Raw genomic sequence first — 25,122 nt, forward strand, 5'->3', positions numbered from 1 at the left:
GGAAAAGCTCTGCGAGCTGTGAAGATGATCAAGCAAGCCCCAGGAAGCCACAGTGACTGGGTGAGCAACCTATCTTCTATATCTAGATACATTAGACACTCTCAGGAACTTTTCAACTTCCTTTTGAACAACTGCAACTAACTTGCACTTCAAACACATGCCAGGAACTCATTCCAAATGTTGCCAACTCTTTGTGAAAAGCGCCTTCTAGCAGCTAACCTAGTTCTATGCTTTCATAGCTTAGCCTTGAGTACCCTCTCCTCCCTAGTGTAAATGGCTTGAATCCTCTTGGATCGAGTCTAATCATTTTTTTATTTTAAAGACCTCAATCATATCTCCACAAAGTCAACACTTTCCAAAGTAAAAAAGCCCCAGCTCTCTAAATCTATAGGGCAATTGAGGGCCTTAGAACTAGGTTATAATCAAGCTCTCTGATGAACCTTTGGGCAGAGTGACAGCCAAATTGTAGGGATTCAAAGAGGGAATTTTGGAAGCTGTGAGCACAGACCTGAGTGGCAACAATATCATAGAGTCATAATATGTTCAAGAACCTTGGATAGGAAAGGAAGATTAGATATAGGTTAACAGTTTGAATGGACAGAAGTGTTTATGGGTCCTTTTGAGGTTGAAAGGAATGGCAGTATTAAAAGGGAGCAAAATAGTGTTGTGAAAAGGAGTCATCAATGATGTTGGAAGCATTGGAGCAAGGAGAATGATTGAGTTCAGATGACTCTCAAAGAGGAATTCAGCCCAATAGGGATGGCGGAAGAGATGGGGAGTAAGGGATAATATTTAAATATATTATCTTTATATGACAACAGAATTTCTGTAGAATCTTGACAACAACATAGCTGAGAAGAAGCATAACAAACTTATTCAAGTCTAATATATTGTTGTTTTTTCATCATCACTGGGTCAAAATCCTGGAGCTCCCTTCCTATCAGTACGATGGGAGAATCTACAGTACACAGACTGCAGTAGTCACGAAGGTGGACTGCCACCACCTTCTCAAGGGCAATTAGGGACGGAAATAAATTATGGTCTTGACAGCAATGCTCACATCCGGGGCATTAGTTTAAAAAAAACGAGCACAAGTGATTTGGACCACCCAATCATGCAATTTACACTAGGAAGCATAATTGTCAAGAAGATGGAACAAATATTTGGGTAAGGCAGTTCCGATGAAGGGTCACTGACCTGAAACGTTAACTCTGCTTCTCTTTCCACAGATGCTGCCAGACCTGCTGAGTGGTTCCAGCATTTCTTGTTTTTATTTCAGATTTCCAGCATCCGCAGTATTTTGCTTTTATTTGGGTAAGGCAAGTGGACATCAAGTCAATGGGAGGATAAAAACCATAATAATATGGGCAAACTGATAGGGGAGAGAAAGGACAGGTGTAACCATGGCAGTGCTTGGACTAGCCCCTCCCAACCTGCAATTTTTTTAAAAAAGCATTTTTTAAAAAATACATAGGAATCGTTATTTTAAATGTTTGAGCAAGGGAACTGTAGGAAGATCACGTTGAGCAAGGGATTTACAACCTCATTAACCTAGAAATGCAGGAAATCCAATAAATTAATACTATCACAATGTTGCCTTTGAATTTCAGCAATTATTGCTTACATGTTATATTTTTGCTGTTGCTCCCTCCACATATTTTTCTTGACAGTGGGCATATTTACACTGTTCATTCGAGCAACGTATATATTGATCCCTACACCTTTCAAACCACACCTCCACATATGTATATGCAATCACTTAAGCGGCTTAGGTCCAACTATCAGAATCATGTGACAGGAGCAGAGAGCGGCTAATATTAGTGAAATGTATCCATATTTAAGAAGCGACAGGGCAAAAGGGACCAGCGAATTGGAACTTTAACTCAAGTAATTGCAAACTCCAATTTCGCTGCACACGAACATTTACACAGTCTTTTACCTGCAGTTGAATCCGTTGTGATTACTAGCTGTGAGAGACAGTTTGCTTGCTCCAAGTGCTATATTTATCAATCCTCCTGGCCATAAAAGGTCGGGACTCTGGCTTTGACATTCCACTGACGGGATACATTATTTTTGTACTCAACCCTGGAGCCGAGTCTGCAGCCTTCTTCCTCCCATTGCTTCATCATACTGAACCTTATCGGCAGCATTTACATCAAAAACCCAACAAACATTTGACATTTGGTAAGTGCTCTTGGTTCTGAATACGTTTAGCTGGAGTTTGTGGCAGTTCTGTGATTTAAATGTTAGTTTTATTTGTTCAAAGTGTAAGGTCCCGTCAGCAGCAGTTCTAAATGTGCTCTCAACACGTAGCTCAGCGGACGATTTCCGTCCAAAACACTGGGATTTAGTTTGTTAGTCGGTTTTTGAGCAGGGTTTGGGTACAATAAATGAATACGTTTACAAATAGGGAATGAACTAAGATTAATTTTCAAATGAAGAGAATGCGGTTGGGTATTAACAATTTTGCCAATAATTTTTACGGCGATTTTGAAATAGAAATTTGAACATAGAAGAATGGAAAGTTTGGTGAAAAAATCGCTACATCTAAGGCAAAATGTTACACTTACAGTTAAATCGTGATTATTGTGAAGGTTACCAGCATGACGTGTCATTCACAAAGGGATCAGTTAAAATCATTAAAGTTAATTCCAATTAATTCGAATAGATCTCATTTCATACAAAGGTTTATATATATATACAAAATTCTTTTATAGTTTCCAAATATGCAGCAGATTTTAAGCCCTTCGCATTTCTTATATTTTATAATTCCAATTTATGTATAGTGGAAATACATTGTTGCATATCGTTGCCCACTAAGTCTTTGAAAACTTAGCTGCGGTGTTTGAAATGATATTTGCTTCGGCCACTCAAGTATCGGACCAGAGAAGGACAGAAAATAAACCGGGTTGCCAGTTAAAGAATGCAAGTCCCTATATCTTGGAACGAGCGCACTCCTCTATAGGCAGAGCGTTAGCAGCCACCCACATTCAGTATTGCTTTTTTAATTAATTGGAGCAGATTGTCTCTGATTGTTTCTCGATTTATCATAAACAGACTTGGAGAATTCGTACGGCCGACTGGGAACAGTTGGATTTTCCGTGCCCAACATGTCCTCGGTATCTTTACCTTTCTACCAGAAACACCACCGGCACTATGACCGCGGTTATCGCAACACCCTGTTGTCGTCCACTATGCAAGAGTACCGCCAAGAGGAAAAGCGCAGTACTGCAACTCACTCCCATAGGTAAGACAACTGTTAGGGTCACCCACACACACACACACACACTGACCAGGGCTGCAACACAAACACAGCTCGGGAAAACAGATTTTTTACAAAGTTCTCCACAGATGAAGGCTGTTTACATAGTATTTTTAAATATTTCAATGTCATATATTCCCAGAATTATACCAATCCATCTTGTATTTAGTAAAAAGGCTGAATTTTCATAAATTCATGATGTATGCTTGGACCTAGATTTCAAGGAATTATTAAATACAGATAGCACGTTAGACTTTCATTCTCAAACTATTTAACCATTTATCCTGCAGTCCAATCTAAATTTTAAAAAAATCACAGAAAACCGTGGCGTAATGTACAAATCGTTTATTGCTGACCTTCGGTGAACTTTTAACAGTAGGTTGACTATATTTAGTAGGTTGTCCTCTCCAAACCAGACAATGATCTATTCATGAAAAAGGGCCTGATGGTATTGGTAATCCCTTCCAATTAAAGTGCCTGACGTTGCAGAGTGTTGCTTTCTGGTCCTGCCGATTTGCATGTTCCTTGCTTTTCTATATTCCACTCAACTTCATTGCAGAATTTGTCTATTTTAAATTTGTGTTGTGATTTTGAAAAAATGCTGGAAATCTGAACGAAAATCGAAAATGTTTAGAAATAGACAAGAGTTTCTTAGCACTTGAAAAGCAAGGAGCAAGCTAACCGTTAGGGCAGGATGATTCCTCATGAATTGAGTTCTGATGAACAATCCCATCCGAAAGGATAACCCCATCTTTCAGATGCTGACAAACCCTATTGTATGTTTCCAGCATTTCGTTGTTTTGAATTTATGTTGGCATTCTTGCCTTAGATGGATCTTCAATCATGTAGTACATTATTGTGGGTTTCAGCTTGAAGTCATGCTATGCAGCACCCAATTGCATTCTGTCAGCTTCAAGAGAAGAATGCTGTGCAGTGAAGGTACCCCAAGATCATTCAAACTATGAACAATTTTACCATCTCCCTAGTCATAACCCCTTGTCTGCTTTGCTGACTGCCAGTGGGATAAGGAACTCTACATGTAAACCAGCTCAAATCAGCAAGAAGGTGCAACCCTCAACACCACCCATCCCACACAACAAACATGTGGCCAAAGAACTTTGAAAGCATCTGTGAAACAGAACAAGTGATGCACAAGCAGCATTTGCAACCAGGAAAGCAGTAGGCTTACCCTGAGTCAACCCAGTCTCTGGATTACTCCCCATCCACCACCCCTGGCCCCCAACCCTATGCCACATGCAAGCGAGTATGGAAATAGGAAGATCGAGCAGATGAATGCATGACCCCCCCCCCTCTCTCTCTCTGCCCCCTTTCTCTCCCTCTCTCTCTCTGTTCCTCCCCCTCTCTCTGTCCCCCTTCTCTCTCTCTCTTTCCTCTCTCTCTCTCTGTCCCCCCTCTCTCTCCCCTCTCTCGCTCTGTCCCCTTTTCTCTCTCTCTCTCTGACCCCTCTCACTCTCTGCTCCCTTTCTTTCTCTCTCTGTCCACTTTTCTCTCTCTCTGCTCCCTTCTCTCTCTCTGTCCCCTTCTCTCTCTCTCTTCCCAACAACCCCCCTCCCCCCGACAACCCGGTCCCCCTTTCTTTCTCTCTCTCTATCTCTGACAGTTGCAGACAGCGGAAATGCTCAATAGATAGTTGATCAGTTTTTTAAACAAAATCAGAAGTCAGTTCCACAGCTGACAGGCACTTGGAGCGGGAATAGCAGTTTCTGAACTTTGGACGGATTCGGGGTTTTCCGGCGGGCTTTTAAAAAACTTTGAATTGCCCAAAGTTGGGAAATGGCTGTTCCCACTGTCAGCTTTGAAACCGACTTCCGATTTTTTTTTGAAAAAGCTGGTTTTCAAGAAGAAGATAAAGGGAAATTTATCATCTCCAGTCACGGACCCCTGGTGAGGATGAGGAATGACCTGGGTACAGTTTACATCCGCGGGCTGGATGGAAACCTTTGACAGGTAGGATCCTGGCTTGTGGGCCGTATGTTTGATAACCCTGACTAGAACCAGAGGACACAGATTTAAGGTGATTGAGCAAAAGAACCAAAGGTGACATGAGGAAAACATTTTTATGCAGTGACTGGATAGGATCTGGAATGCACTCTCTGAGAGTGTGGTAGAGGTAGATTCAATCATGGCTTTCAAAAGGGAATTGGATAATTAGCTGAAGAGAAAAAAAATTTCTGGGCTATGGGAAAAGGACAGGTGAGTAGGAATAGCTGAGTTGCTCTAGCAGAGAGCCAGCATGGACACGATGGGCCAAATGGCCTCCTTCTGTGCTATAACCATTTTATGATTCTATGATTAAAAGGATGAATGCCTAGCCTAACTGTCCCCCACTCCTAGAAGATCCAAGTGCCACCTCAATACCTAATAAGGCTACTTACTCTCCTTCCTTCCATGTTACATGAAAGTCACATCTGACGATTCAACTCTGGGATATCTCACCAATCGGGAACGTGACTCACCAGGACTTACAACCCAGCTATTTATTTATTCCTAAGAAACAGCTCTTTTAAAAAAAAAACACAATTTTTAAAAAACGGTTAACTGTTGTTTTTTGAATGTATGTGTGTGTGCATGGGGTTAGGATAAATAAGAAGTTATAAGGTCTTTAGACATAAATTTATCTTAATAGTGTTTAAGATTTAGTTTATTAATAAATGGTTAATTTTTTGTTGTTTAAAGATAACTGGTTGGGTATATTTTATTCTAGGGATTAATAAAGTGTTTAATTTGGCTGTTTTCCAGTAGTTGGGAAAACTTTAATAATATACTGTGACCTGTGGAGTGATGGGATTGAATTGACAATGCATTGCTCCCTCCTAGGTTGTAACACAGTGATCATCTGGCAAGTATGCCTGATCTGGGATGGTCCTAAAAAGGAGCTAGGATTATAATCCACTTCAAGATTTTAAGACAAGTAACCAAAAGCTTGGCCAAAGAGGTAGATTTTAAAGAGTGTCATCAAGTCAGAGAGAGGTAGAGAGGGAATTCCAGAGATTAAGACCTAGACAATTGAAGGGATGACCAAAAGTGGTGGGGGTGAAGGATGCACAAGAGACCAGATTTGGTGGAGCGCAGGGATCTTGGGCGATTATAAGGCTGGAGGAGGGTATAGAGATAATGAGGGGCAAGGCTATGGAGTGATTTGAAAACAAAGATGAGAATTTTAAAATCAATGTAGGTCAGTGAACACAGGCGTGATCGGTAAATGGGACTTGGTGTGAGTTAGAATATGAGGAAAATTATAGAGAAAAGAAATTTCACTGTGAAATATTAGTAACAAGCACCTTAATATGTTTGTGTTAAGTTCCTTTAGCTATTAACCTACTTTTCAAAATATATTTATAACTAATATCACACAGCACTTCTACCGCTTGATGTTGATTTCTTTTGTGTTTGCCTTTGTTATCTCTAGAATTGACTATTCACACTTCTCACATTCTACCCTCCATAAATTTGAGGTCATCCAAAACTCTGTAGCCTGTGTCCTAACTCACACCAGATCCCATTCACCCATAACCCCTGTGCTTTCTGACGTACATTGGCTCCCATTTTAAAATTCTTATTCTTGCTTTCAAATCCGTCCATGGCCTCACCCTCCCACTCTGTAATTTCCTCAACCCAACAACCCTCCCAAGACACCTGTGCTCCTTCAATTCTGACCTCTTGGGAATCCCTGATTTTAATGCTGCACCATTGGCAGCCATGTTTTCAACTCCCTAAACCTCTCCACCTTTCTACCTCTCTTTCCTCCTTTAAGTTTTTCCTTAAAACCGACTTCTTTGACCAAACTTTTGGTCATCTGCCCTAATATCTCCTTATGTTGCTCACTGGCAAATTTTCTTTGATGACATTCTTTTGAAGAACATTGGAACATTTTATTTGGTTAGAAGCGCTAAAAAATACAGGTTGTTGTAATTCTTGTTTGCATTTGCCACTAAAAGCTACAAATAAAATGAAAAGTAAGAATGTGTTAAACCTTTTTTTGTTTTGGGCAACTACATAGGTGCACTTCTTGTTTGGCACCAACGTTCTTTTTAATCTTTTTCGTTTTGAGTGGCCTATTCATTTAAATGCGCAGGCCCTTTACATTTTTTTGTGTGGCAATGCACGCGTAGTAACATAAAGGGGCTGACTTGTGCTCGACCTGCGCAGGAACCGGGCAACTTTGAGGAAACGTTGGTGGGCCCACGTGCAATTTTATAAAGGTTTAAGAAAAATACTCGCCCTGTTTAAAATTTAGCTAGAGTACCAAGTGCTCCCAAAATCATGCGACTGCTAAATGGGGCAGGGCAGGAGTGCATGGTTAGTGAGAGAAGCCTGTTGGACCACAGTATCAATGTGTCACTTTGCCAGCAGGAGGATGAAGGTGCAAATATATGGAGCCATTAACAAAAATACTATAAAACCATTACAGTTGAATTAAGAATTTTAGACATTGAATAACGGCACAATAGACATATATGGATTATGGAATAGATCGTGTTGTGGTACAAGATATGAGTGCATCAAGAGTTTGAGCTAATGTTATAAACCGATTAAGCCTTGCTTATGTTGCCACCATCAATGTTGTGCACCTTGATACACACTCCCACTTTTGCTATATTTTCATGTGTACACACATGCTCACCATTTTATTAAATTTTGCTCAACCTTTTTGCATCCACAAAAGTTATGTCAGACATTGCTGCACAACAAATTTCCATGCTGAAATCGCATGATTTGATTTGAAATACTATTGCATTATGTGAAGAAAGGCAAAACAAATAAGAACACTTCTGCAATCTGAATTGCAGTGATATTAGGTTTTATTTGTCCCAAGAGTAACAATAGAAATAGCAATAACATGGCAGAAGAGTTTATGCAGCAAGTATTGAATACCAAAAGACTAGCTGCTTTAATTCCCATACAATCTTTTAAGCGCACATGAAAATATTCTGATTTCATAAAACACCCAGCTATTCATTGCACTTACATTTGCCCACAGACTATCTATGGGTTTTGCACTGGAACTTGCTGTGATATCATTTCAGTGCAGCACCCTCTTCACAGGATCTGGGACATTGTGAACAGAGCAAGCAACTGTGTTTTCCTTAACCAATCAGATTGAAGAATCATTAATGAGCCACGCAGAGTCTGAACCAGGAAGTGTCAATTTAATTCAAGGTCAAGTCATGTGCAAAAAGTGAAATGACAGCCAGGATTCTCTGCTGTCATTGGAGACGGGCTTGGAGGTGAGGGGGGCAAACAAACTGACAGGATGCATCATTCCCGACATTGCCCTGGGCCCCATGCCCAGGGTGGGGAAGGTCGAGGATGGTCTTCCTGCCCCAGGTCAAATGAGGCACTTAAGTAGTCCAATGGCCACTTCAATTTTGCTGAAGGTGGAGGGGGCTGCCACCACAGGGAGACATCACCAGGTAAAGCCTGGCAACCTTCGAACATGGTTAGGGGTGGATTCCACCTTTGGGGGCAATCCAGGACCCCTGGAGGGGCCCACACAGCAATGGCCGCCACCCCCTCCCTGGAAAGACCTCCAGTATCCTTACCAACTCTCACCCCCCACCCCGTTGTCCGAGCTTGCCTGAATGGCCCGGTGACTCCGACCCCACTTACCTCTCCCAGGGTCTTCTCTCTTTGGTACTGAAGGCCTCCTGTAGTACTGGCAGTGCTCACTACTCTCAGTGGAGCTGTCGGTACTGCAGAGCTGCTGGCTTTCTGATTGGCTGGCAGCTCTGGAGGCGGGCGCTCTTCCCTTAGAGGGATGGCATCCCTGATAACGGGCAGTTAATTGCCTCCCCGCTGTGTTTTAACAACTTGAAAAATTCTGTTTACAGTAAGAGCTCAATCTTAAAAACAGCAGGGATCTGACGGAGAACCAAGGTGGGGTCTCCCTCGCCTTCCGGTCGCCATCAGGTCTCCCATTGCTGAAATAAAATCCGGCCCAGAGAGAGTAAGAATGATAAGATTGAGAGGGAGAGATTAAGAGACAGAAAGAAAAAGTAAAATAATAGATATATATTTTAAATCTCCAACAGTAATTAAAATCTAAAGGAATGAAACAAGCAAACCCCAACTTTTCCTGGTGGCTTTAGTGAATATCTGTCATGTAACTACAATAGTTTCACACCATGACATGTGTTTCAATGCTGAGTCTCTTGGCAAGATATTATTAAGGTGCAGTTTCTAGCTGGACAGCTTGGACAGCAACCTCCTTATGTTTGCAATTAACTGCAGCAGCTTCCCGCAGCCACTTATGCACAGGGGAGGCAGTGGTGTCGTGGTAATGTCACTGGACTAGTAATCCAGAGGCCCAGGCTAGTGCTTTGGAGATATGGGTTTGAATCCTGCCATAGCAGATGGTGAAATTTGAATTCAATTAATAAATTGATTGCTGTAAAAACCCATCTAAATCACTACTGTCCTTTAGGGAAGGAAATCTGCTGTCCTTATCTGGTCTACATGTGACTCCAAACCCATAGCAATGTGACTGGTGCCCAGCAAGCCATTCAGTTCAAGGGCAATTAGGGATGGATAATAAATGCTGGCCTAGACAGTGACACCCACATCCCATAAAAAAGACACATAGAACTCAGGAAGTTTCTGCCTTTATTAACAGTGAACACTACTCACCTCTGTTATTTCCACAGCAATGTCTGGCCCATTTTGTACATGCTGTTTTTCACAGTGTGAGTTCTTGATACACAGCACCTTAACATTCATTGTTTTTGAGATATAGGACAGTATTCAATGTTCTCTGCCTTGGCAAGTTTGGAGACGGGGAGGGCATTTAATCGAGCAGGATGGTGGCGGGTGGGGACCCTGTCACCTTCCTGCCTCCCACCCAGATTAAGTCCATGGCGGGAAGGCCCAGGGACAGCCTTCCCACCCCGCCGCCAATTGAGGCCCTTAAGGGATAATTAATGTCCTATTAAGGGCCCTTTCCCATTGCTGCTGATATTAACCCAGCAGCGGTTGGGCCTGTCGCCATGTGGAGAGCATGACATGCAAACCCTTGCGGGGTTGCTTGTTGTCTCCTGGTTGTGGGGGGGGGGGAAGGGTCCCTCGTTCAAAGGCACTCTGTGACTGATCGAGGGACCCGGCATGAGGCATTGAGAGACCCGGCATTGAGAGCCACTAGCCCCGCCCTTGCAGCCGACCCCCCTACACCCCCTCTCCCATGAGCCCCTCCCCACAAAACGCCTCCCACCTTCACTTATCCCTGGCCTAGGTTACTTTGCGATTCTGGGCCTCCAGTGAGTGTATTTCCCACATCAGCCACTGCCTCCCTGGTGGTGCTGCAGAGCAAAAGAGGTGCTGATCTCTGATTAGCCAGCAGCTCTTAGTGGGCGGGGCTTACTGCCCCAGGGACCTGATCCCAGGAAAGGCCCGCCAGTGGCCTGTCAAGAGCCCAATTGGCTTGTCATATGGCAGGCATTCCCCCAAGGAGGCAACGCGGGTCTCTCATTGGCTTTCCAACTGGCGGCCAAGACCCTGGTCGCCTCCATAAAATTCCCCCGTACTTTCCCTTTTCACATTGATATCCATGTGGTCCATCTATCTATGCAAATACTTGTTATACTTACTAATCACAGTGGCATAACAGAAATGTTTGAAGCTTTATAGACTCCTTCAGGTGTTGTCAATAAATCATGTTTTTATTTGAAAAAATTACCTCAAAAATCTACTGTTTGTTTGCTGTGGGCCATTTTGAGTGGCCAGGCAAACAAAGTCGTAACAGTACCAATTTTCAGTTAGTCTTGATAGCAGCACTTATTATGCAATTATGTACAGTACAAGCTGAGCAGGTGGAAGGGGTATCAGTTGGGGAGCACTTTGGTGGAAATAATCTTAATTCAGTTATTTTTAGGGTAGTTATGAAAAAGGACAAAGGTTGACCAGGAATAAAAGTTCTCAGTTGGGGAAAAGCTAATTTTACTAAGCTGAGACATACCTTCACTAAAGTGAACTTGAAACAGCTACTTGAAGGTAAATCAGTGCCATATCAGTGGGAGGCATTCAGGATGAGATAGTAAGGGTTCAGAGCGAGTATGCTCCCTTAAAGAAAAATGAAGGGACTAATAAATCCAGAGCCCCTGGATGTCAAGGGATTTAAAGGAGACGGTAAAGACAAAAGGGGAAGCTTTTGACAGATACCAAGGGCTTAATATTGCAGAAAACCTAGACGAGTATATAAAGTGTCGGGGTGAAATTAGAAGGAAATTAGAAAAGCAAAGACAGGGCATGAAAAATTATTGACAAGTAAAATCAAGGAAAACCCAAAGATATTTTATGAATATAAAGAGTAAGGCTAATAGGGACCATAAGGATAACCTGTGTGTGGAGGCCGAGGACGTTGGGATGGTTCTTAATGAATACTTTGCGTCTGTTTTCACAAAAGAGAGTGACGAAACAGACATTGCAATCAGGAAGGAGAAATGTGAAATATTAGATGAAAGTAACTTCGTGAGAGAGAAAGTATTAAGGCGTTTAACATCTTTAAAAGTGGATAAATCCCCAGGCCCAAGCGAAATGTATCCTGGGCTGTTAAAGGAAGCAAGAGAAAAATAGTAGAGGCTTTGATCATCATTTTTCAATCCTCTCAGGCTACAGGTGTGGTGCCCGAGGACAAGTGGACAGCTAACGTTGCACCATTGTTTAAAAAGGGAGAAAGGGATAGACTGAGTTATTACAGGCCAGTCAGCCTAACCTCAGTAATGGGAAAATTATCAGAAAAAATTCTGAGGTACAGGATAAAACTTTATTTAGAAAGGCACGAATTAATCAAAGACGGTCAGCGTGGGTTTATTAGGGGAAGGTCATGTCTGACCAACATGATTGAATTTTTTGAGAGGTAACAAGGAGGGTCAATGAGAATAGTGCACATGTAGTGTACATGGATTTTGACAAGGCTTTTGATAAGGTCCCACAGGGCAGACTTGTCATGAAAGTAAAAGCCCATGGGATCCAAGGCAAAGTGGCAAGTTGGATCCAAAATTGGCTCAGAAGCAAGAAGCAAAGGGTATTGATCGATGAATGTTTTTGTGACTGGAAGGCTGTTTCCAGTGGGGTTCAGCAGGGTGCTCAATACTAGATAGAGTGGATAGGAAGGCCCTCCTCCCCTTGGTTGAGCAATCCATAGATTTAGAGTTTTAGAGGGGATTCGAGGGAAAACTTTTCACCCAGAGTGTGGTGGGGATCTGGAACTCACTGCCTGAAAGGGTGGTAGAGGCAGAAACCCTCATAACATTTAAAAAGTACTTGGATATGCACTTGAAGTGCCGTAATATACAAGGCTATGGACCAAAAGTTGGAAAGTGGGATTAAGTTTGATGGCTACTTGTTGGTCGGCATGGAAATGATGGGCTAAATGGCCTCCTTCTGTGCTGTAACTTTCTCTGATAATATCATGAATTCCTACTGCTAGGGTGGAGCTTTATCTTTGAAGAATGCAAATCAGGAATTCAGGTATATAAGCCCCAGCCCAATAATTTTCTGTCTATTAATTTTACTTCTAATGTTTGAAGCTGCATGTGGAAGTGCAAAATTGTAAATTTACCCTGTAGATATCAAAACAATGTTGTTGAAATTGCACTGTGTGATATGCTAACACCATTACTATGATAGTGAATAGGACTTTATTTTTTTACTAATATTCTGCAGCCTAATGCGTTTGCCAGAAATCTTGAGTTAATTTGAACTACCTCGGTTAAGAATTATCCAAAGGTCAAAATCAAATTGTCTCCTATTAACGGAAAGGAATTTGCACAGCTGTTTCACCTGAGAAAAATGAACTTAGCTCAGAAATTTCCTTGGAGCTGCTGCCTCTCCATTGGTGTAACTTAGCCAGAAGTGTGGTAGAAACCCCATTTACGTGCGCAGGTGACACTTCTGCTACACTTGCTGATAAGTTACGATGGCAGAGCACGAGCAGCTGTGAAGAAATTCCTGGCCTTGGATACAGATGGAGCTATTTTACAAATCTGTGCTGCTTGCAGGGAGACTTGCCCTCCAGGAGTACATATCAGAAGGATAACTGGCTGAATTTCCAAGTCACACACCTGAATACCTGATATGCATTGCTGGTGGACAATGATCCCTGCTGCCATCAAAGGCTCTAACCACAGTCTTTCAGACCTCCTTGGATATGGCAGTGGTGCCAGATGACTGGAGGGTTGCAAATATTACACCCCAGTAATTGGAGTGTGATAAAGCAGGTAACTACCAACCAGTCAGCATAACATCAATGGTGGGAAACCTCTCAAGATAATAATCCAATAAAAAATGAATTGTCATTTGGAAGAACATAGATGAATAAACAACAGCCAACAATGATATCAATGGAGTAAGTGCAAAATATTGCAGTTCATGGAACTCTGAAATGAGAACAGAAAGTGTTGGAAATACTCTGCAGGTCTGGCATCATCTGTGCAGAGAGAAACAGAGTTAACGTTTCAGGTCAACTCTGTTTCTCTCTACACCGATGCTGCCAGACCTGCAGAGTATTTCCAACACTTTCTGTTCTCCTTTCAACGATATCAATGGACTAGTCATTTGTTAAAAGCAAATTGTGACTGATTAACTTAATTGAATTCTTCGATGAAATGCAGAGAGGGTTGATGAAGATATTGCAATTGATGTTGTATTTATGGACTTTCAGAAGGTTGATTATATACCCAAGAACAGACTTGCCAGTGAATTTGAAGCCCATGGGATTAAAGGGACAATGGCAGCATATATACAAAATAGGCTGAAAGACAGAAAGCAGGGAGTATTGGTGAAGTGTTCTTCAGACTGGAGGAAAATATACAGTGGTGTCCTCCATGGGTCAGAGTATATGGAAACATAAAATTACAAAGAAATATTACAAGATTAAATGAATAGGCAAAACAGTGGCCAATGATTTTCAGTATTGGTAAATGTGAGGTCGTCCACTTTGGTATGAAAAAGGATAGATGAGAGTACTTTCTAAATCATGAAAAGTTAGAAACAATTGAGGTCCAAAGAAACTTAATGGTCCATATACACAGAACATTAAAATGTTATGAGAAAACTACTGTGGATGCTGGAAATCTGAAATAAAAACAGAAAATGCTGGAAATATTCAAGGAGTTCTGATGAAAGGTCATTGACCCGAAACATTACCTCTGTTTCTGTCTCCACAGATGCTGCCAGAGCTGCTGAGTATTTCCAGCATTTTCTGTTTTATATTAAAATGTCAGAGTGGTACAGAAGATCATTAAAAAGGCTAATGGAATGCTGTGCAATATATCAAGAGGACTAGACAAGGGTTAGAAGTTATGCTACAACATACAAAGCACTGCTTCGATCACATCTGGTATATTGTGTTTACTTTTGGGCACCACACCTTAGGAAGGATATATTGGCCTTGGAAGGAGCTCAGTGTAGATTTACCAAAATAGTACCTGGACTCTAAGGGCTAAAATACAAGGAGAGATTAAACAAAATACAGTTGTATTCCCTGAAATTTAGAAGGTTAAGGGGTGACCTGATCAATGTGTTCAAGATATTAAGGGGAACTGAAAGGGTCGATAGAGAGAAACTGTTTCCGCTGGTTGGGGAGTCTAGGACGAGGAATACAGCCTAAAAATTAGAGTAGTGAAGTTTGGAAACCTTTCTACATGAAAAGGGTGGTAGAAGTTTGAAATTCCTTCCACAAAGGGCAGTTGACACTTGGTCAATTGTTAATTTTAAATCTAAAATTGATGGATTTTTGTAAACCAATGGTATTAAGAGATATGGGGCAAAGGCAGGTAAATGGAGATTTGTCACAGATCAGCTATGATCTCATTGGATAGCGGAATAGGCTTGGGGGCTGAATGGCCTACTACGGTTCATATGTTCCTAAGATAGCAATGAAGATTGAGAACTATGGGTGAGTTTCCACAACTCCAGTCCAGAGACACTGAAGCCAATTTCTTTTTCCTTCATTCAGGAGATGTGGGCGCTGCTGGCTAGGCCAGCATTTATTGCCCGTCCCTAATTGCCCTTGAGAAGGTGGTGGTGAGCTGCCTTCTTGAACCATTGGGCAGTCCCTGGGGTGTAGGTACACCAACAGTTCCAAGATTTTGACCCAGCGTCAGTGAAGGAACGGCAATATAGTTCCAAGTCAGGATGGTGTGTGGCTTGGAGGGCAACTTGCAGGTGGTGGTGTTCCCATGCATCTGCTGCCCTTGTCCTTCTAGGTGGTAGAGGTCGCGGGTTTGGAAGGTGCTGTCGAAGGAGACTTGGTGAGTTGCTGCAGCGCATCTTGTATATGGTACACCCTGCTGCCACTGTACATTGGTGGTGGAGGGAGTGAATGTTGATGTTGGTAGGTGGGGTGCCAATCAAGAGGGCTGCTTTGTCCTGGATAGTGTAGAGCTTCTTGAGTATTGTTGGAGCTGCACCCATCCAGGCAAGTGGAGAGTATTCCATCAGACTCCTGACTTGTGCCTTGTAGATGGTGGACAGGCATTGGGGAGACAGGAGGTGAGTTACTCGCTGCAGAATTCCCAGTCTCTGACCTGCTCTTATAGCGACAGCATTTTTGTGGCTACTCCAGTTCAGTTTCTGGTTAATGGTGACCCCCAGGATGTTGATTGTCATGTCTTATGGCAGATCATATTGAGACCAGCTAATCCAGCAAAAACAATGGTTTGAAATCCCAGTCAGCTCAGTTAATTATTTGGTTGATCACTGAAGCGATCAGGGAGCCAGTCTATAATGCATTCTAATCACATTGAAACTGGAAGTGATTCGTGAATGACTTGGTGCTGGATTATCTGGGGTCGGGACCCCAATGGCTGGATCATTTCTGGGTCCCAATCTCGCACCACATCAGTACCAACTTCAGAGCCCTAGTGGTGCCAGGAGCAGCTTAGAGGTAGGACCTTGACACAAGGGCGATTTTAAAAGGCCATAACTGGGCTTGCTATTGCCTGAAGATATGGAGCAGCAGGGAGCCCAGAGGGCCAGTGCTGGCCTGGGCAGGCGTCCCTAGGCGGCCCCACGTTTTTCCGATGCCTCCCCTGAGGGTTTGACAGCCACTGTTTCTGAGAGGAGAGAAGTGCCCTTCCCTCTGGCCGGAAGAAGAAATCCTCCGAGCCAGACCAAGCGAGCATGGATGGAGGTGGCCACGGAGGTCAGCAGCCAGGGAGTCATTAGGAGGACGTGGGTGCAGTGCAGAAAGTCATTCAGTGATCTGCTAAGGTCTGGAAAAGTAAGTAGCAAACGACACCTGGGTGACAGGTCTCTAACCCTGTATACATCAGCATGCACACGAGCTGAGCAGACTGAGTGACCAGAGTTCTCCTTAATTTTGTCAGATCAAGTGGCCAGTTGTATCACTGAGGTGGCAGCAACCCTAACATTTGGGGTACAATTGAGCAGGTGGTATCATTGGGGAATGCAACATCTCATGTGAATGTCAAGCTGGAATGGGTGAGGGAGGGCAGCCTACTCATAAATCTTTGCCTCTTCATCCTGTAGGAGAAGACAGCACATAATTCAAGAGAGATGTGTTGGACTGGTGGTAGTGTGCGACAGCTCCACACACACACCCCGATGGAGGAGGCACCCCTGAAGACGGCAACGGTGCCATCATGTCAAGCTGTGGGCGATGACGAGACGGGAGGTCATCCAGAGCAGAGTCATTTGATAGCTCAGTCTAGAGGTGAAGAGCATGGAAGTCACTTGTGCTTAATGTGTGCTGTGGCTATACAAACACTGTCATTTATTGGGTTAGTTGTGCTGGAGCACCTGCTTTGTAGCCAAAGTTCTCATCCCAACTTTCTTGTGTTTCCCACAGGGCCAGTTGCAGAAGGGGAGCAAGCTGTAGCAGTGCAGTCATCGCTGGCCTCCTCATTGGGGGGAGATGTCCCTAAGACAGCACTTTCACATCATTCCTCCGCACCTTCCACCAGCGCAGACACACTCACCTTGGTTGGGCCTCAGTCTAGCTTAGAACGGGGAGCACTGGGTGAACTGCACCTCACAAGTGAGTAGGAGGAGAAGAGTAAGGCAGAGTCAGCTGTGGGCAATCCCCTTTTGGAAATCAGAGGAAAGTCACAGTAATACTGGGCGGAAATGCTGGGTCTCGGGTGTCACACACAAAGAGGGTCTTTCTGGAGCATCAGAGGCAGATGAGTTTCCACGTGTCGGAGATCCCTGAAGCATTGCACAGCCATGGAAATGGAGGAGTCCATGGAGAACATGTTCTCCGTTGTATCTCAGGGTTTTCAGCACATGAGCTCCTCCATTGAGAGAGTGGCCAAACTCTTAGAAGCCAGATGCAGGACCACTCTGAGTGGATGCAGGAGCAGCACGTTGACATGCACAGAAAGAGTAACATTCTCTGTAGTATTGACCACTCTGTATTGTTGATGGTGCAGAGATCCTTGGACTGGATGCCAGCTGCATCCCAGCTGGTGGCCTCATCCAGAATGCAAGGGCTGATGCAGTTGAAGAGGCTGATGAAAGGGCCACCTCTCAGGGGGCACCAGTGTCATCCCTCACCTTCTCAGTCCCTCTGACTGAGGAACCATCCATGCAGCAAGGCTGAGACTGCTCCTGCAATGACACAGATGCAGCAGCCCATGGAGGAGACCCCACAGGCACCTCCACCATGAGGATTCAAGCCACGGGCATCTCAGCTGTGAGCAGAGACCTGGGAGCAGGCTGCCTCCACCTCATCTTCAACCACAGGGTGAGCACCCTGTTGGAGCAGACGTGAATGCAAGGCACATATCATTAGATGTATTTCATGAGTCACTTCGGTGATATCTTTTGAGTTTGCATGGTCATTATTTTTTGTTTATGATATTATTGATTATGCAAACAAGCAGACTTGTCTGTTATCATTGCTTGATGTCAAAAGGGCCATAGAATGAAAGGCCGGGGGCAGGGGGATGGGGTGGGGGGACTGGGTTTCATGTGGTGCCATGGTCTGTGTTGTGGAGACCCCATTTTCAATCAATACGGGTGACAATGGGATTTTTCTGATGTGTGTGCTTACTGGATAATTTCTCTCTGATGGATGGTGGATTACAGAGTCATCTGTCATAGGGCTGAGGGCTGCTCGAGTGAAACGTTGCTAAATTTGTGTGGCCCTAGCGACCATGCCAGTCTACCGATCACCGTGAACCCTGGGACAGCCTCAGTGGACTTCCTCCAATGTCTGGGCACCAGGCTGCTCTGGAGTGCCCCCTTTGTCCTCCTCTTCCTCCTCCCTATCCTCCTCCGAGGAAGAGTGGCGTTCCAGATTATATTCTTCATCCAGCTCCAGGCCTCTTTGCACAGTCATGTTGTGCTGCGCACAGCAGACAACCACAATACAAGACACTCTGGCCCGAGAGCACCGGCCGACTGGTCACGGCAACGGAAGCACATCGTCAAGATGCCACATGTGTGTTCAATGCAGGTTCGTGTTAGTAGATGGCTCTGGTTGTAGCACCTCTCTCCATCCGTGTCTGGGTACCGGACGAGCATCAGGAGCCACCTCTTCCGGGTATAATCCTTACTCCCCACCCCGCAGCCACTCAAGAGTCTGGATATTGGCCTGAAGATGTGCAGCAAATGGGACTCTCGAAGGATACAGGCATCATGACAGTTGCCCAGGAACTGAGGCCACACTAGCAAGATGCACTTTCTGTGGTCACAGCCCAGCTGGATATTCAATAAGTGGAAGCCTTTTCTGTTCAGGAATCTGACTGGCTGGTCTGTCGGTGCCTTGATGGCTACATGGATACAATCGATGACCACCTAGAACTGAGAGGATCCATCGATGGCGGCAAACCCTGAAGCCCTCTTTGTCTGCACTGGCCCATCTGTCTCAAAATATGTAGTCTTCCAGAGGGAATCTGTGACCTGCCTGATGGTGTGATGAGCAGCCGACTGTGACATGTCACCCAGATCCACAGCTGATCCTTGGAACAACCTGGATGCATAAAAAGTCAGTGCCATGGTGACCTTGAAAGTTGCAGGTAGGGGACTGCCATGGGGGCCATGAGGCCTCAGGTCATTGTGAACCAGAGCACAAATGTCTAAAATCAACTGTCTGAATAGGCACAGTTTCCAAGGCACTGGCGCTCTGGCATTTGTTGACTCTTGGCGGTACACCCGATGTGTTGGGTAGGGCCAACTTCCCTTTGCAGCTCCTCGGTGCGCTCCTCTGGCCTTCTCCTGACCAGGAGGATGCATCTGCTGAAGCTCTTCCTCGCTACTGTTTCCAATGTCAGAGTCGCCTGCTCCCATCTCAACTCTCCCACCTGCTACTCGTTGATTAACTAGGGCTTCCTCTACCCAACCTCTGATGCCCAAGTGATGACAGCAGTCTTATGTCCCTCTCAAGAGTCCTACCAATCACTGTTCACAAATGCCAGCCTCTCAGTACCAGAAATGGCCACCCTGTGCCACTGGTTGACCAGCTAAGTTTAAATCTCCCATTTCTCACAACTGCTGAGCAATGCATTCATTAGCACTCATGTAAAAAAATATGAATGGCTCCCTGCTGTGTTCTCTACAGCTGCACCCGAACACGTCCCAGACCTCCATTTTCCCCTGCCTCCCAATTGAAAATCTCAAACCGCTGCACCAAAGACTGTTAATGAGCTCCATAACGAGCTCAACAATCTGTTAATTGGAGGCGTGTGGGTTGCTGGCTCCCCCTCCCCCACCCTCCCTTTGAAAATTGGATTGCGCTCCGGAGGCGTCGGGAACCAGTGACGCAGGCGAGATCATGATTTTCAATCTGCGTCTGCACCCGACTTTGCCGTCATGGGCGATTAAAAATCCAGCCCTTGAGATCAATAAAAAAATGTAAATACTCAATTACCTGACAGAATATGTTACATAAATCCAGGAATTCAAAGCTGCTAGTTTTGGGGTGGTATTTCAGTTTAGCTGTGTTACAACAATAGCACCAGCAACTTGTATTTCCTGATGAACTTCATCCTAGGGTCTTAAAACATAATAAAATGTCCCAAGGCACTTTACAGGAGCATCAAAGCACCGAGCCACATATTAGAGCAGGTGGCCAAAAGCTTTGTCAAAGTGGCAGGTTTTAAGGAGCATCTTAAAGGAGGAAAGAGAGAAAGATAGGTTGAGAGGTTTAGGGAGGGAATTCCAGAGCTTAGGACCTGTGCAGCTGAAGGCACAGCTACTAATGGTGAAACAATTAAAATCTGGGATGATCAAGAGGCTGAAATTAGAAGAGTGCAGACATCTTGGAGGGTTTTGAGGCTGGAGGGGATTACAGAGGTATGGAGGGAGGGGTGAGGCCACCCTACATGTTTGATCTATGCATGCAACAATGAAGAAAACTACCAATAAATTCTGCCTCATTTTGTTACTATTGCAGAGCCAGGTTTTCAGATGAAATGTTAGAAGCCTCTTCTAGAAGCCCTCAAATGAAGAGAGCGAAGCAGAACTACTACTCTGAGGGGAAAGAGAATGAAGCTGTTGATTATATAGTGCCTGTCTTCAGAGGATGGTATGACTGCACACCACTAGTAACACGGTTATATAGATAAGGGAACTAGATAGCCACTTTTACTGATTTAAGGATTAGAAAATTGTTTGAGAGAGTGTTCGAACACCTGTAGCTGCATGTCAAAGGTCTAATTGAATACTTTAGAGGTCACATTTAAAAGCAAAGCCCAAGTATGTTGTTGGTAGACAATTAGAATCATTATTTGTTTTATAGCCATGATTACTCTGTGATTCCAGATTTGTACATTTTCCATCAGTTAAATATTGGGAAGGCCAGTGGGAGAAGGAATTTGTTTGTGTAGCGCCACTTCAAGCTGATCCACTGGGACAGGCAGTACTGTGGGCTGCTACCTGCACAGTCCGTGCAACATTCTCCATTGATATAAATGGTGAGCACTGCCTGGACCTCACGGGTTGCGGTTCACAGCACCGTCTGCCCTCTAACAGCACTATACAAATGCATTTTTCCCCCATTATTTTCAAACCTGCCACAAACCTCGTACCCTTGCCACTGATTGCACTCCCTTACCTGACCAGTGCTTCAGGTTAAACTAGACTATTTGAAACTGCTGGTATATGAAAGGCATTCGATAAGGTGATACATAAAAGGTTATGACACGAGATAAGGGTCATGGAAATACTCAGCAGGTCTGGCAGCATCTGTGGAGAGAGAACCAGAGTTAATGTTTCAGGTCAGTGACCTTTAAGCAAATAAAGTGGGGGTGGAGCAAAAGAGAACAAATGGGAAGGTGTTGATAGGACAGAGGGTCACAGAGAATAACTGACAAGGAGGTCGTAGGGCAAAGGCAAAGACAAAGAGTGTGTTAATGGTGTGGTGAAAGACAAAGCGTTAGTGCAGAGAGGGTGATAAATGACAGAATAATGAAAGCCCTAGCCAAAAGCAAAAACATGAAAAAAAAACAGTGGGCAGGCACATGGTAAAAAAAGTGCAATGATGAAAGAAACTAAAATAAAATGAAATAAAAAGAAATAAAAAAATACAAAGTAAAACTAAAAAAAAAAGGGCGGTTGGGGGGGGGGGTGGGGGGTGGGTGTGGGGGGTGGAGGGTGGGGGGGCAGTCGTGCTCTGAAATTATTGAACTCAATATTCAGTCCGGTAGGCTGTAGCATGCCTAATTGGTAAATGAGATGCTGTTCCTCGAGCTTGCGTTGATGTTCACTGGAACACTGCAGCAATCCCAGGACAGAGATGTGGGCATGAGAGCAAGGTGGGGGTGGGGTGGTGGGGATGGGGTTGTTGTTGAAATGGCAGTGATAGGAAGCTCGGGGTCATGTTTTCGGACTGAGCGGAGGTGTTCCGCAAAGTGGTCAATCTGCGTTTGGTCTCCCCAGTCTGGAGTAGACCGCATTGTGAGCAGTGAATACAGTATACTAAATTGAAAGAAGTACAAGTAAATCGTTGCTTCATCTGAAAGGAGTGTTTGGGACCTTGGATAGTGGAGAGAGGAAATAAAAGGGCAGGTATTACACCTCCTGCGATTGCATGGAAAGGTGTCATGGGAAGGGGATAAGCTGTCGGGGGTAATGGAGGAGTGGGCCAGGATTCCGCGGAGGGAATGATCCCTTCAGAATGCCCACAGGGGAGGGGAGGGGAAAATGCATTTCTTAGTGGCATCACACTGGAGGTGGCGGAAATGGTGGAGGATGATCCTTTGGATGTGGAGGCTGGCGGGATGGAATGTTTGGACAAGGGGAACCCTGTCGCGGTTCTGAGTGGGAGGGGAAGGGGTGAGAGCAGAGGTGCAGGAAATGGGCTGGACACGGTTGAGGGCCCTGTCGACCACAATGGGGGGGAATCCCCGGCTAAGGAAAAAGGAAGACATATCAGAAGGACTGTTGTGGAAGGTTGCTTCATCAGAGCAGGTGCGTCGGAGACGGAGAAATGGAATGGAGTCCTTACAGGAGGCAGGGTGTGAGGAAGTGTACTCAAGGTAGCCGTGGGAGTTGGTGGGCTTATAATGAATATTAGTAGACAGCCTATCCCCAGAGATGGAGACAGAGAGGTTGAGGAAGGGAGGGGAAGTGTTGGAGATGGGCCATGTAAAGGTGAGAGAAGGGTGGAAATTAGAAACAAAGTTAATAAAGTTTTCCAGTTCGGGGCAGGGAACAGCACCGATACAGTCATCAATGTACCGGAAAAAGAGTTGGGGGAGGCAGCCTGAGTAGGACTGGAACAAGGAATGTTCGACGTATCCCACAAAGACAGGCATAACTAGGACCCATGCGGGTACGCATAGCAACACAGAACATCAAGCTACTGTCCACAGGACTGTCACTGACCTCATCTCCTCTGGAGATCTTCCCTCTACAGCTTCCAACCTCATAGTCCCACAACCCCGGACAGCCCGCTTCTACCTCCTTCCTAAAATCCACAAACAGGACTGTCCTCGCAGACCCATTGTTTCAGCCTGTTCCTGCCCCACTGAACTTATTTCTTCCTATCTTGACTCTATCTTTTCTCTGCTGGTCCAGTCTCTTCCCACCTACATCCGTGACTCTTCTGACGCCCTACGTCATTTTGACAGTTTCCAGTTTCCTGGCCCCAACCACCTCCTCTTCACTATGGACGTCCAATCTCTCTACACCCCCATCCCCCACCAGGACGGTTTGAGGGCTCCACTTTTTCCTTGAACAGAGGCCCAACCAGTCCCCATCCACCACCACCCTCCTCCGCCTGGCTGAACATGTTCTTGCATTGACCAACTTCTCCTTCAACTCCACTCACTTCCTTCAAGTAAAAGGTGTTGCTATGGGTACCTGCATGGGTCCTAGTTATGCCTGTTTTTTTGTGGGATACGTCCAACGTTCCTTGTTCCAGTCTTACTGAGGGCCCCTCCCCCAACTCTTTTTCCGGTACATTGATGACCAAGGTGGACCTGCGAGGAGACAGGCACCGGCAAGCGGGAGTTCCAGCCACTTAAAAGAGGCTGCGAGAGGCCAGGGAAACAGTGAGACCAAGGTGGACCTGCAAGGAGACAGGCACCGGTGAGCTGGAGTTCCAGCGGCTTAAAAGAGGCTGCGAGAGGCTAGGGAACGAGCGGATCAAGTTGGACCTGCGAGGAGACAGGCACCAGCGAGCGGGAGTTCCAGCGGCTTAAAAGAGGCTGCGAGAGACCAGGGAAAGAGCGAGACCAAGGCAGACCTGCAAGGAGACAGGCACCGGTGAGCGGGAGTGCCAGCGGCTTAAAAGAGGCATAATCTCACCCACTCTCACCCACTCTCACAGGGACAGCGAGAGAGTTCCACGACTGACGTCACAGTTCAGAAAGTGATGCGTTGCAAGGGGAAGCAGCCGATTGGTAAGTAGGATCAGGTGGGTATTTCTACCCATTTTTCAGTAGCTGAAGTAAAAGTAAAGGTAGGGAATTTAGATTGTAGTAGGTGGTGCTTGGAGTAGAATAAGTGTCCCTGGTGACCATGTGTGCAGGAAGTGTGTCCAGCTGCAGCTACTAGCTGACCGCAATGCGCAGCTGGAGCTGCGGATTAACTCATTGTGGAGCATCCGTGATGCTGAGGATGTCATGGATAGCACGTTTAGTGAGGTGGTCACACCGCAGGTAATGGCTAAAGAGGCAGAAAAGGGATGGGTGACAACCAAGAGGAGTAGTAGGAGCAGGCAGGTAGTGTAGGGGTCCCCTGTGGCCATCCCTCTCTCAAACAGATGTACCACTTTGGATACTGTTGGGGGGATGGCCTCCCAGGGGAAAGCAGCAAAGGCTAGGTTCGTGGCACCACGGATGGCTCTGCTGCACAGGATGGGGTGAGAAAAAGGAGTGGGAGAGCCATACTGATAGGAGATTTAATTGTAAGGGGAACAGACAGGCATTTCTGTGGTTGCAAATGAGACTTAATGATGGTATGTTGCCTCACTCGCGCTAGGGTCAAGGATGTCTCGGAGCGGCTGCAGGACTTTCTGAAGGGAGAGGGTGAACAGTCAGAGGTCGTGGTACACATTGGTATCAACGACATAGGTAGAAAAAGGGATGAGGTCCTGCAACAAGAATTTAGGAAGCTACGTAGCAGATTAAAAAGCAGGACCTCAAAGGTTGTAATCTCTGGATTACTCCCGGTGCCACGTGCTAGTGAGTTTAGGAATAGGAGGATAGAGCAGATGAATGCGTGGCTGAGGAGGTGGTGCAGGAGGGAGGGCTTTAGTTTCCTGGATCGCTGGGTCTGTTTCTGACAAAGGTGGGACCTGTACAAGTTGGCCGGGTTTCACCTGAAATGGAATGGGACTAACATCCTTGCTGGGAGGTTTGCTGGTGCTGTTGGTGGGGGTGGGGTTTAAACTAATTTGGCAGGGGGATGGGATATAGAGTGGAGTTACAGTACGG

At 45.1% G+C, this 25,122-nt stretch overlaps 1 protein-coding gene across 1 annotated transcript in view; it reads left to right on the forward strand.

The window, feature by feature from the left end:
• The first annotated feature begins 3,110 nt into the window (after window positions 1–3,110).
• myom1b (myomesin 1b) overlaps window positions 3,111–25,122 on the forward strand; it is a 223,288-nt gene continuing 201,276 nt past the window's right edge. The window contains exons 1-3 of the mRNA XM_068030846.1: window positions 3,111–3,247; window positions 14,567–14,574; window positions 20,639–20,736. Of these exons, the coding sequence (XP_067886947.1) occupies window positions 3,111–3,247; window positions 14,567–14,574; window positions 20,639–20,736 (243 nt within the window). The remainder of the gene's footprint in view (window positions 3,248–14,566; window positions 14,575–20,638; window positions 20,737–25,122) is intronic.

The sequence above is a fragment of the Heterodontus francisci genome, chromosome 5 (genome assembly GCF_036365525.1).
Source record: "Heterodontus francisci isolate sHetFra1 chromosome 5, sHetFra1.hap1, whole genome shotgun sequence".
Lineage (NCBI taxonomy): Eukaryota > Metazoa > Chordata > Chondrichthyes > Heterodontiformes > Heterodontidae > Heterodontus > Heterodontus francisci.